General features: G+C 38.3%; 1 protein-coding gene across 1 annotated transcript; it reads right to left on the reverse strand.

Annotated features, from left to right (window-relative positions):
- Window positions 1–3,178: 3,178 nt before the first annotated feature.
- LOC114400011 lies at window positions 3,179–9,829 on the reverse strand. The gene is made up of 2 exons (XM_028362252.1): window positions 4,068–9,829; window positions 3,179–3,983 (listed from the first exon to the last, which is right to left on the reverse strand). The coding sequence occupies exons 1-2, from the start codon at window positions 5,588–5,590 to the stop codon at window positions 3,410–3,412; spliced, it is 2,097 nt and encodes a 698-aa protein (XP_028218053.1). The 5' UTR covers window positions 5,591–9,829; the 3' UTR covers window positions 3,179–3,409.
- Window positions 9,830–12,286: the final 2,457 nt, after the last annotated feature.

The following is a 12,286-nucleotide window of genomic DNA, read 5'->3' on the forward strand; positions in this document are numbered from 1 at the left end:
GTGTTCCTCACCTAAAACCCAATTGAAGCCAATCAAGGTCTTTGAGTGCAACGACACTCGTATACTAATATGGCTTTCAAATAAATGAGTGCAATTGCAATTCTGGATTTGATAACCATTAATTAACGTCAAAGGTGAAAGTGTGAAACTATCCTTGCGACAAGAAGAAGGAACCAAAGAAGTTGAGGAAAAGCAAATAAGGAGTGGGAGACGTGGGATAATGAGGATACTTTTATCCTTTTAATTATATCATGCGGGACAAAAAGTTGTCTCTCAAATTAGTGAGTAACAAAATTTTTTGTTTTTGTTCTGTCCTTTACAACCTTTCTGGTTCTGTCCAACAACCATTTTTAAAATGAAACAAGGGATAAATAACTTTATCTTGTACTGACCCTTATTTTTTAAGAAATCAAACGGACCCTAAATCTTTCAAACTATCTCCAAATCAACTAATACTATTGACACTGAAAATTGACTAGCCATGGAAGAAAGTAATTTCCTGTGAAATTGCAACGGATGATGATGTATGGACAACAGTTGAAATCAACAAGTTAAATATAATTAAGCTCTTCAGCTAGTTAATAAAAAAAATCAGGTTTTTTTTAGCTGTACATGTAATTATATTTTTCTTGATAAAAGATTAAATTCATAAACATAGAGAGAAGAAATTTACAAAGAAATTAGAGAATAGAGGATCCTCCATCCTTCGCAAATAAAAGGGGAAAGTAAAACATCAAGCAAAGATGCCCAATCCCACCAAATATCTTTTAGACAAACCTCTTTAAAAATACAACAGAAGCTAATACCTAATCCTTATTCCAAATCAACTGTTGCTCCTAAGAAAACTGCTTGCGAACGCAAGCACAAGTGATACACCCTGCAACAAAATGCACCACATAAATTGCACATTGCTACCAAAGTTTACCCTCCTGGACCATAACCAGGAAAAGCTTTAGGGCACACCTAGCATCCACAGAAAGGCTGACCAATCTCTTCTGTATAAATAAAAGCATGCACTCAGCTCCCTGTGCAACCTTCCTATAGGAAGGCACACCTATCAGTCTCCCCTCCCACAATAAACCTTCTACATTTCCCACCTATGTGCGGCATGGCATCTATGTACAACTACAATCTATACAAAACGGTTCATTGTGAGATAGCCATTAGTTGCCAATATCTATTACTAGTATTTAGTTAGTTAACTAGTTGTTGATATTTATTAGTTTGTTGGGCGGAGATAAAAGAAGGCAAATTGCCTATAAATAAATAAGAAAGGTGAGACAGAGTATTGGGCATCAAATGTAGGAGAGGCCTGGACCTCTCAAATTTCCAGGGAAATCATATTGTTTCAGTACAATATTCTTGATACTGTTCTACAATGGAGCAGAGATTGGGAATTAGGGATTACTCAATAAAAATCTGTTTCTAATCTTCTATACCAGTCTCTACATGCATATTTCTTGCTTTCGATCAAATTCAAAATATTGATCTGTACTTATATCCCTATATAATTTTGAGCAAATTACACTCGTCTTCCCTGTACTTAGGACTTAATACACCAACTCCCCTATCTTAAAATGCATTTCTTTGACCTCCCCTAAGTCATCACCATTAACTAATGGTGTTAATTTTCAGTGAAAGTTCAAAAAAACCCTTTGACATACACATCCAAGAACAAGCGAAACACACAAACAGCCAACAGGGTGCATATACTTGAAGTCAGATCGTCACCCTCATCAATAAATCCTAGGATGGAGCGCTCCGATTGAAGGTAGAAGAGTGTGGAGGGAGGATCTGAGAGTGAATAAAGTTGTTCACTTGCTTCAAATTGCACATCAAGTTTATCATTAAACTCCCCATTGGTCCTTCCAATCTATGACTCCGAGATCCTTAGCAAAAGAATCATCCAAAAACCCAAATTTATTAGTAAAAAAAATGAGTTCGATTCACTTTTGGCAGCGTTCCGGTCAGGGAAGAGGAAGTCCACCGTGATGTTGCCACATAACGCAGTGGTGTCTGGCAAGTGTGGTGTATCGCAACGACGACAGCAACATCAGATTCTGTCAATGTGGTTTTTGCCACAGAGCACGGTGGTGGCAGGCAAGCGTGGTGGATCATAGTGACGATGGCGACATCAGATCACATCGACACAATTGTTGCTGCAAAGTGCGGTGGTGGCCAGAGAGCAAGCGCCCACAATGGTGACCGGATTTTGAACCTTTTCTCTTACCTTTTTAGTATTATTGGAAGTTGAGGTTTTTGTCTTTTTTTTAGTATTATTGGTTGTTTTTTTTGTTGGGGTTAGGGTTGGGTTTGGGCTAAGGAGTCGATATGTTTGTGGGAAGTGCGTTTGAGAAGCCCAATTTGTACTGGAACATGAAATGTAATAGTGTCCTTAATGCCGTTAATTTGTGTCCAGGTTATGCAAGTTGTGTTTGATTCGGTTTGTGTTTGTTTTGATCAATTCACATTCAACTGTTGATAGTTGTTCTTAGTTAGTTCATATAAAATTCTGTAAATTTTTAGTTTAGTCCATGTGATTCTATGTTAGTTTGAGTTTAAGAGTTTTATAATAGTTTGATTTAAAGATCTTGATGTGTAATTTGAATGTGTTAAAAATAGAGGACTACATTGCTTGAGGATTTGAGATACTCCAGAACTTGAATTTGAATGAGTGGAGAAAATTGTCACACTCAGCACTTAGCTTTTTATTAACACGTATATATATATAGTACAGAGAAAGAGAGAGAGAAGGGGAAAGCTGCCTTTGGATAAGGATTAGACACTCAGCTTCTCACACACTCAACATGACAACACATAAAGCTTAATACACACTCAAAACAGCCTTTTACCTACACAGCTGTCTACACAATACAGCTGTATACAATATATATTTAACACTCACCCTCAAGCTGGAGCATATAAATTAAATGCTCCAAGCTTGGAACATGAGCTGAAGCATAAGAAAGATTCTTCTTCTAAGTTAGATGTTGCGGTGAAGCTTGATTGCTTGATTGAAACCCATGACTGAAACTCAGTTGAGTACCAAACTGGAAAGGACTGCCTCCGGATGGAGTTGATGCCTATGAAGCACCGACACCGACACGGACACGTGGACACCTGAAATGTTGAAAATGTAGGAAACAGACACGGCTATATATATATATATAATTAAATAAAATAAAATTACATAAAATTAAATATGAACGATATGCATAAAAGATCTAAATTGAAAATCAAGATTTATATATTCATCATCATCTCAAAAGAATTTTTCCTATGATAATGAGTCACAAAAAATACTAAGAGACCTCATTATACAATTTGTACGCTTTGTTTTTTTACAAAAAAAAAATTTATAAAGCAAGATGATGAATTAGCAACTTCAAGTCTTCAAGAATTCCACAAACTAGCAATCATCATTGAAAAAGACACCCTCTAACTCTGGTTCATCTAAAGACAAACTAGCAATTTCAAGAATACCACAATCATCAAGTGACCCAAAATCATCTCCAGCTACATCCCACATTTTAGTTTCCTCTTGATGATATTGTGGAGTATTCCTTGAGAGAAGTCGTAGGTTGCTATGAACAAATACTAAATTTTCAGCTCTATGTGGTGTCATCTTGTTTCTCTTTAAAGAATGGATAAATGAATATGTACTCCAATTCCTTTCACAACAAGAAGATGAACAAGGTTGCGCAAGTAGCTTAAGGGCAATCTTTTGAAGTATTGGAGCATTAATGTCATGAACTAGCCACCAAGCTTTTGGATCCATTTGACCTCTATCATTTAAAGAATCAAGATCATCAAAACCTTCTCTTCCATCCGAGAAGTTGGCAAACTCAATATTCACTTTCCTCCTTACATCCACATCAAGAAAGAACCTCTTGAAGCATTTTAATCTTTCACGAGTGAGTTCCATGTCTTGATGTGGAGGAACTCGATTAGAATCTTCACTTAACCATTCATGACTATAATATCTACAATTAAAAAGAAATATATACATGATTAAAATTTATGTAATTCTAAAAAAAATGTAAGTAAAAAAGTATAGAGTCAATTACCTAGGATTTAAAGAATGAGCTAAACAATGGAGAGGAGTGCTACTCTTAGTCCAACGGTCAATTAATATGGAGTGCACTACCTCATAAAAGGTTGATCCTTCACTCTCCTCCTTTCTCTCATATTGATATATGGCATTCTTCACCTTTTCAATCATTGAATCCCACATCTCATATACTAGATGGAGAGATGAAACTTTTGTATCCGTTCTTCTAAGAACATCATAGATAGGGCTAGTGAAAGAAAGAATATAATCAACCTTATCCCACCATTTATCATCCAACAAAGTATCTTTCACAAATTTAGCCTTTGCAACATCATCTTCCTTATAAGAAGACCATTGGTCACTAATGACCATCTCTTGTAGTCCTTTCTTCAATTGCTTGAATCTCTTGAGCATTACAATAGTGGAGGCAAATCTTGTTGGAGCAATGGATAACAATTTCAATGAATTGAAAATTGATAGTCTCATAGAGTGACTCATGATAAAAATTTTCACAAACATTGCATCATCCGCAATTTGAGTGATCCAAGAACATTCTTCATAAGCAACATTATTTTTTTCTGTATTCTTGGCTGCACATATATTCTTCAAAGCAAGATTTAATGTATGGACAACACATGGAGTCCAATAAATGGAAGGAAACTCAGCCTCAATTATTAAACCTGCTGCTTTACAAACGGCTGCATTATCTATCACAATTTGCACAACATTTGAGTGCCCAACCTCCATAATTACTTCCCTCATATGTTTGGCAATGAAATCTTTGTCTTTGATCTCATTTGAACAATCAATGGCCTTTAAAAACATAGGTCCACTCTCTGTGACAACCATGAAATTAATAAGAGATCTTCTTTGCGGGTCACTCCATCCATCACTAACAATGCTCACACCTTTCTGGTTCCATGCATTTTTAATTGGTTGTAACAAATTCTCCACATGTCTTCTCTCGTTTTGAAGTAATGTTGTCCTTAATTTATTATAACCTGAAGGTTGGTAACCACTGATCTGATTGTTGGCAGCATAGGCAAATGTCTTCCTATAATGAGGATTTCTTGCTAAATGAAAAGGCAGCCCCGAAGAGTAAAACATCCTAGCAATTTCATGATCAAGTGTCTCTCTAGCTTGCAAATTAAAGGCATTTTCTACAGATGATGTCTTTCTCTTTTTTGGATCAACACCAAGAGTGTTTGTATCCATTTGGTGTTGAGTAGAAACCGGAGGCAATGACACAGATTTTGTTTTTGACCTCACCACCCTCAATGTAGCCTTATTGTCTATCTTCTTCAAAGCTATAAGTTTGGCAACTGTTACCTTTTGACAAACTCTAACTCCCTTTCCTGTCATCTTCAACAAGTGTGCCCTCACTCTAGTGTAAGACCCATTAAAGGTAAAATCACAAATATTGCATTTTATCTCATAATTTCCACCACCAGCTACACTTTTTATCTTTGTAATATAGGTCCATATAGGCTTGGTATCATCATCTTGTTCTTTAGCTTGACTAGAACTAGAAGTACTCATCTCTACAACAATTTAAAAAAATAAAAAAACTAATGTAAACAATTTCTAAATAAAAAACAAACAACAAAAAACAATTTGTAATCAATGTTGACCGGGAATGTGAAAATAAATACGTTCCAAAAACATGTACAGGACAAATACATAACAAATTTATCTCCAGCTTAACTAAAAAGAATAATAAAGATTTAGAAGCTCCTCGTGCTGCATAGTTCATGTATGGTTTGTTTGAAATTTGAAATAAGATGGATAAATAATTAAATAGTGAAGTTGACTATTTCACAGCAAAAAAGGTAAATGCATTTAGAAGCTCCTCGACGTTGGCGTATGTAGCAGTGGTTATATTCTAATGAATAAGTCTTTGTAAAGTGGTATGTGTGTGTGAGAGAGAGGGAAAACAGCCTTTACAATAAAATAAAGTGGGATACTTTAAAGGCCTACGTGCTTTTTACAATGAGAAGTTGCTTTTTACAATAAAATAAAGGTAAATACATTTAGAAGGGAAAAGTGGTATGTGTGTGTAAGAGAGAGAAAACAGCCTTTACAATAAAATAAAGTGGGATACTTTAAAGGCCTACGTGCTTTTTACGATAAAATAAAAAAATGGAGAAACATGTAATACCCAGCGAATAACAGCCAAAGAGAGAGAATGTGTAAATGTTTAAAGAATAAAGTGGAACACCACAGTCCACACTAAAAGAAGGAAAACCAGAGGCATCAGGTAGCAAGAAAAGAAAAACCAGAGAAGAAATAAGAAGCAAAGCTTACCTGCGCGGGGAAGGAAACGAATGCGGCAATGGAGGCGCTTGCGGGAACAAGAAGGAGAAGACACAGAACGGCAGAAGAGGTATTTTTTTGGTAAGCATTTTAAAATAAATAATAAAAAAACCTAAGGCTCTTAATGGGCCACGACGCGCGTGTCTACGTGGTGGGCCGCGTCCAACCAGAGGTGTCTTCCTGTTCAACCGCGTCCGGTGACGGCGGAGGCGACGGACACCGCGTTGCACCGGAGTCGTACACGCATGCGTGTCCGATGAGAGTCTGACGCGGAACACGCCGGTGATGAGCCGCGTCCGTGCTTCATAGGTTGATGCTTCCAAATACAAAATTTGATTGAACAGGGGCAGGTTGCTGACTTGTGTGGATGTAGAGGCTATTGCTGCCGGAGTGAATGAGGATTGAGGAGTTGATGCACTGGAGGTTGATTAAAACATTGAGGGAGAACTGGCAGAAGTACACAATGGATGGCGATGATGTACTAAATGGGGAACCAAATGCAGACTTAGTGGGCTGCCAACTAAAGTAGAACTTGGACCACATTGGAGCTAACAGAGTAGACCACCGAAGAGGAAGCAGGAGTGTCAAGTTCAAAAGATGTGGCAGGACTTGAAGAAGGAAACAACAAATTCCCAGAAACAAAAGTTGCACTTGCTGCAGGGCTGGACTTCAAAGTGATTAGTACTGATTAGGAGACAACACATTCCCCCTCACGAGATGGAAGGTGGAGTCAACACTTCCAGCTTGGGATGAACAATACAAGTAGAAAAATAGACAATGAAACATGCCGGAAATACATTGGCAGCAGATTGAAAATGACTGAAAAACATTCAAAGACAATTGGAATATGTTGAACCATTAAGCAGAAGCCACAACACCATGCTTAACCACTTAACAAAAGCAAACACACTTAACCACCTAAAAGGTAGAAGCAAACCAAAGCTTAACCATCAAGAGCAGAAGCTAAACATGGTGCTTAACCACTCAAGACAGAAGCAAAACACAATTTTTGAATGCTTAACCACTATAAAGGCAGAAGCAACACAACAATGTTTAACCATCCATGGTAGAAGCTTGACATTAATGCTTAACCACCATGGATAGAAACTTAATGACTTTTTTTTTTTAATAGTAGAGGTTCTTGACCAGATTGAACCCCAGGGACAACAATTGCTTCAAGGACAGAGACAAGGAAGAAGTTGCTGGACAACAGGATCAACAAATGACCTAAAGTAGGGTTCTTGACCAGATTGAACCTTGGGGACAGCAATTACTTCAAGGACAAAGACAAGGAAGAAGTTGTTGGACAACAAGATCAACAAATGACCTATAGTAGGGTTCTTGACCAGAACCCTAGGGACAGAGATATTAAACTACAGACCACACAACAGATGAATAGAAGGACAGGAGACAATGGAGCTGCACAACAAAGGGTTAAGAGAGACAAATGAGGAGGGAATAACCTCAAACACCTTGCAAGCATGGTAAAAACTCCAAACCCAAACTGAACAAACTCAAATTTTCCTTCAAAGAGGAATATACACAAAAACCTTGTGAGCACTTCTGGACAAACTAAAAGAAAACTTTAAAACAGTAGCATCCCTACCAATCTTTCTTCGAAAGTCCAATGGAGGATGTCCAAGAAACAAAAAGAACAACGCCTGAAGTTGACATTTTCCAGAACCAGAACACAATGGAACTTGGACAGGAGACAATGGAGCTGCACAACAAAGGGTTAAGAGAGACAAATGAGAAGGGAATAACCTCAAACACCTTGCAAGCATGGTAGAAACTCCAAACCCAAACTGAACAAACTCAAATTTTCCTTCAAAAAGGAATATACACAAAAACCTTGTGAGCACTTCTGGCCAAACTAAAAGAAAACTTTAAAACAGTAGCATCCCTACCAATCTTTCTTCAAAAGTCCAATGGAGGATGTCCAAGAAACAAAAAGAACAGCGCCTGAAGTTGACATTTTCCAGAACCAGAACACAATGGAACTTGGAAGGCAGCTGGAAATGGAGCCTTGACAACATACAAAAACATACCAAACTTAGCAACTGCTTTTGAGGAAGGACTTCAAGCCAAAGCAATGGGTACCCTCTGGATTGGTAACAATATTTCTGTTTGTAACACGAGAGAGAGCTGCCCAGCAAAGACAGTGGCTGACAGCAGAGAAGGAGAAAGCAGGACTGGCAGAGGCCATTTTTGATCAAAAAGACGAAGCCCTAACGGAGAACGAGAAGGGAACGCAAGAGCTGGACAGCAAAGGCTAAAACAAGGGCTGAAACATGCCTAGAAGAAAAGGATGAGACGTTTGAAACTAGTCCGGCAAGTTTCCGGTGGTCAGAGGGCGGCGCATGGACTTCACACGCCGAGACTGGCACGAACTTGCAGCAGCGCGTGGCTGGGATTCTGGCCACGCAACTTGTAGGGGTGAGTCACGCTCCTCGAGGCGCACTCAACCCTGGATTTGCCAGAAAAAGTGGTGGTCGGAGTGGCGGCTAGCAGCCGGCAGTGGCCGGAGATGGCGGCGACGCCGGAGACAATCAGAACGGGACTGTACCCGCTCTGATACCATGTTAAAAATAGAGGACTACATTGCTTGAGGATTTGAGATACTCAAGAACTTGAATTTGAATGAGTGGAGAAAATTGTCACACTCAGCACTTAGCTTTTTATTAACACATATATATATAGTACAGAGAGAGAAGGGGAAAGCTGCCTTTGGATAAGGATTAGACACTCAACTTCCCACACACTCAACATGACAACACATAAAGCTTAATACACACTCAACCTCACTCACACACTGAAAACAGCCTTTTACCTACACAGTCTACACAATACAGCTGTATACAATATATATTTAACAGAATGAAAATATTCAAAAGGGCTAGAACATTAGTGTGTCAATTTTTTGTTTTCCCGCAATGCTCTATGCTCCACGCCTCCTTCACTATAGTTTTTTTATTTCAAAAATGCAGATTGCTTTTAATTTGCACAGGGTGGAAGATGAGAGCATTTTTGTCCTAAAATTTCATTACACAAGCATGTGCCTCACATGAGATGGGTTTGGGTTAACAGAACTAACACTGTTAATGTGGAGGGGGTGCAAGTGTAACGGAATTACGAAACTCTGGAGTTTTGTGTAGAGGTTATGAACGGAGGGGGTGTGAATGTAATAAGTCCTAAGTGCAAGGGAGGCGATGTAATCTGCTCTATAATTTTAGATGTTTAAGGACTATTGCTTACAAAATATCAAACAGACATTGCAAAAACTGGTAATCAGGCTCACCATATATTAGAATCAGTAGTATAATATTGATACTCAATTATCATCCTAAAAAAATGTTGTTAGGTGTCAATTGAACAGAGCAGAATGCATAGATACCCACTCACACAAATGGACCAAATAAACAATTGGCAATAAATTTACATTTCATAAGTTGAAGGAATAAAATGCGCATACTTCAAGTAGGTAGTGGTGACATCAGGATTTGATTATCAAATTCTCCATTGGATAAATCTGAATTTCGGATAGAATCTTTTCTATTGTGCTCCAATGAAGTTGCTTCATATATCCCTACATTATTCCATTACAATGAACATTTAAGATTATTAGCTACTAAAAGAGAAAAACAGAAACAAGAAAGCCTTAATTCAATAATCATTATATTTACTCTCTCTGAAATACAAGCTCAATTCTAGAAGATAGGAAAATGTAGTTGAATGGTAGTGAATAGTGACTAGTAATTTTGGAGCCTCCTTAAAAATCAAATTATTACTAGTAAGAAAAGGCAATAAAAAAACAGTGAAGTTCAAGAATTCAACATGAATTGCTTCAAGATAAGCTGAGTTTAAAACAGATTTAACCTTTTTCCAGAATATGAATGTCATTTAAAAATCCAGGGGATAAAACCAATGTATATAGAATCTGAGAAGCAAAGTATCATAAAAACAAGTTAGGGCCTGTTTAACTTCCTTCTCACTTTTTGGTTTCAAAAACTGCTTTATAAAATAATTCCATGCTACTCGGCAATCAATTTCTTGTCCAAAATTGTTTCCAATAGCTGGTCTGTCTCATTCTCTTTTTCTATTTTGTAGTCCTACCTCAAGAGTGTGGGTCATTGGAAGTGGTGTTGCATGTCGTGAGGCATGAGCTTGGTGTGGGCAACTATTTCCTTGGTTTTTTTTTAAACTGAAAACAGTTTTTGAAAATAGAAATCAAACACACCCTTAAAATTTGTAAGGCATGACAAAAAGTTATCAGCTACTAGTTCAGTTATAGTGTTCTTTTTTTTTTTTGAACTGCAAAGATAATATATATATATTAATCAAATAATAGTACCAGGGGTACTACATGATAAGAAGGAGCTAAAGTCTCCAGGAACATGAGTTCAAAAATACAAAACACAAATGCCCTACAAGAATCCCCCAAAACCCTTAGCCCAGCAGACCACAAACTAAATAAATGCCATAGGCATGGTTGAGGACCATTGATGAAAGGGGGCATTGAAGTCCTTTTCCCACCCCCTCAGCCAGGACCAAGTAAGAAAGTTAGTGTTATCCACCAGCTTAGAAATCTGGAAAGGCTGATTATGAAAGATGACATCATTACAGAGCTTCCATATGGACATTGTAGCTGCTATCCAACAAATTTTCCTTCTTGTATTCGAAGCCTTCAAACCTGCTATGGAATATTGCTGAAGGAAGTGCTCCATGGGCCTGCAGTGAAGAGCTCTATCCTCCTTAACCCAGGTGTTAAATTCCCACCACAAAGGCATAACTTTGTGGCAAGAGAAAAGCAAGTGGGAAGCAGATTCAGAGCTGGTTTGACAGAAGGGGCATAATTCATTGACCAGATCAACATTTCTCTTGGATAGGTTCTCCTTAGTAGGAAGCCTATCCCAAAGCAATCTCCACGCAAAGGTTAAGGCTCTAGGAGGAATTTTAGTATCCCACAGCTGGCAGAAACCAAGCTGATGATCTGCAGGAGACAACTCAGCTTTAATGCAAAGATAAGCAGATTTAGAAGAGAATATCCCATTAGAAGCAGCTCCCCACACCCAGCTATCCTTTGACAAAACATTCAAGTTGATGACAGCAGTCTGATCAATAAAATCTGAGGCTATCCCCATTTCATTGTCAAACAAATTGCGCCTCCAAGAGAATTTCCATTCCCACCCCGATTCACAGAAAGAGCCCATCTCTGCTACAGTATGTTGTTTTTGCAAGGAGATACGATAGAGCTCTGGATATTTATCTTTAAGAGCTATCCCCCCATCCATCCAATAGTCCTCCCAGAACAAAATTTGATCACCTCTTCCCAGCCTCCAAATAAACTGCTTAGATACCTCCGCCATACCCCCATGCTGATTAATGGATCTCAAGTCAAACCACCAATGAGAGAAATTAGGCTTTGGTGGCCCCCCTTCCAAGCCTCTCCAGCCTCTATATTTAGAAATCAGGATATGGCTCCATAGCTGATCACTTTGCTGGAACATCAACCATTTCCATTTAATTAAAAGAGCATTGTTGAGGGCCTTGATATCTTTAATACCCAAACCTCCCCTTTCTCTAGATGAACAAACATGGCTCCAAGCTATCCAGGCAATCTTCTTTCCTTCAGAATTTCCACCCCACAAAAAGTGTCTTCGAATAGCATTTAATCTATTAATGACTGCTGAGGGAGCCCTGTAAAAAGACAAGTAAAACAAGGGAAGTGCTGTTAAAACAGCATTGATAAGGGTGATTCTTCCAGCCATAGAGATGTTCCTTTGATTCCACTTGTTCAACCTAGCCTCGAACCTTCTAATGATAGGCTCCCACACCATATTTCTTCTCAGATTAATGCCTATAGGCAACCCTAGGTAGCAGAAGGGGAATTGAAGCATGGCACAATTAAGATAATCAGCAGCG

Source organism: Glycine soja, chromosome 19 (assembly GCF_004193775.1).
Source record: "Glycine soja cultivar W05 chromosome 19, ASM419377v2, whole genome shotgun sequence".
Lineage (NCBI taxonomy): Eukaryota > Viridiplantae > Streptophyta > Magnoliopsida > Fabales > Fabaceae > Glycine > Glycine soja.

Excerpts from the sequence above, each read along its gene's own strand:
- LOC114400011 (XM_028362252.1), bottom strand. The coding sequence starts at position 5,590 with ATGAGTACTTCTAGTTCTAGTCAAGCTAAAGAACAAGATGATGATACC. Across the intron at positions 3,984-4,067 it reads GCTCATTCTTTAAATCCTAG|ATATTATAGTCATGAATGGT; the intron begins GTAATTGACTCT and ends TTTTAATTGTAG.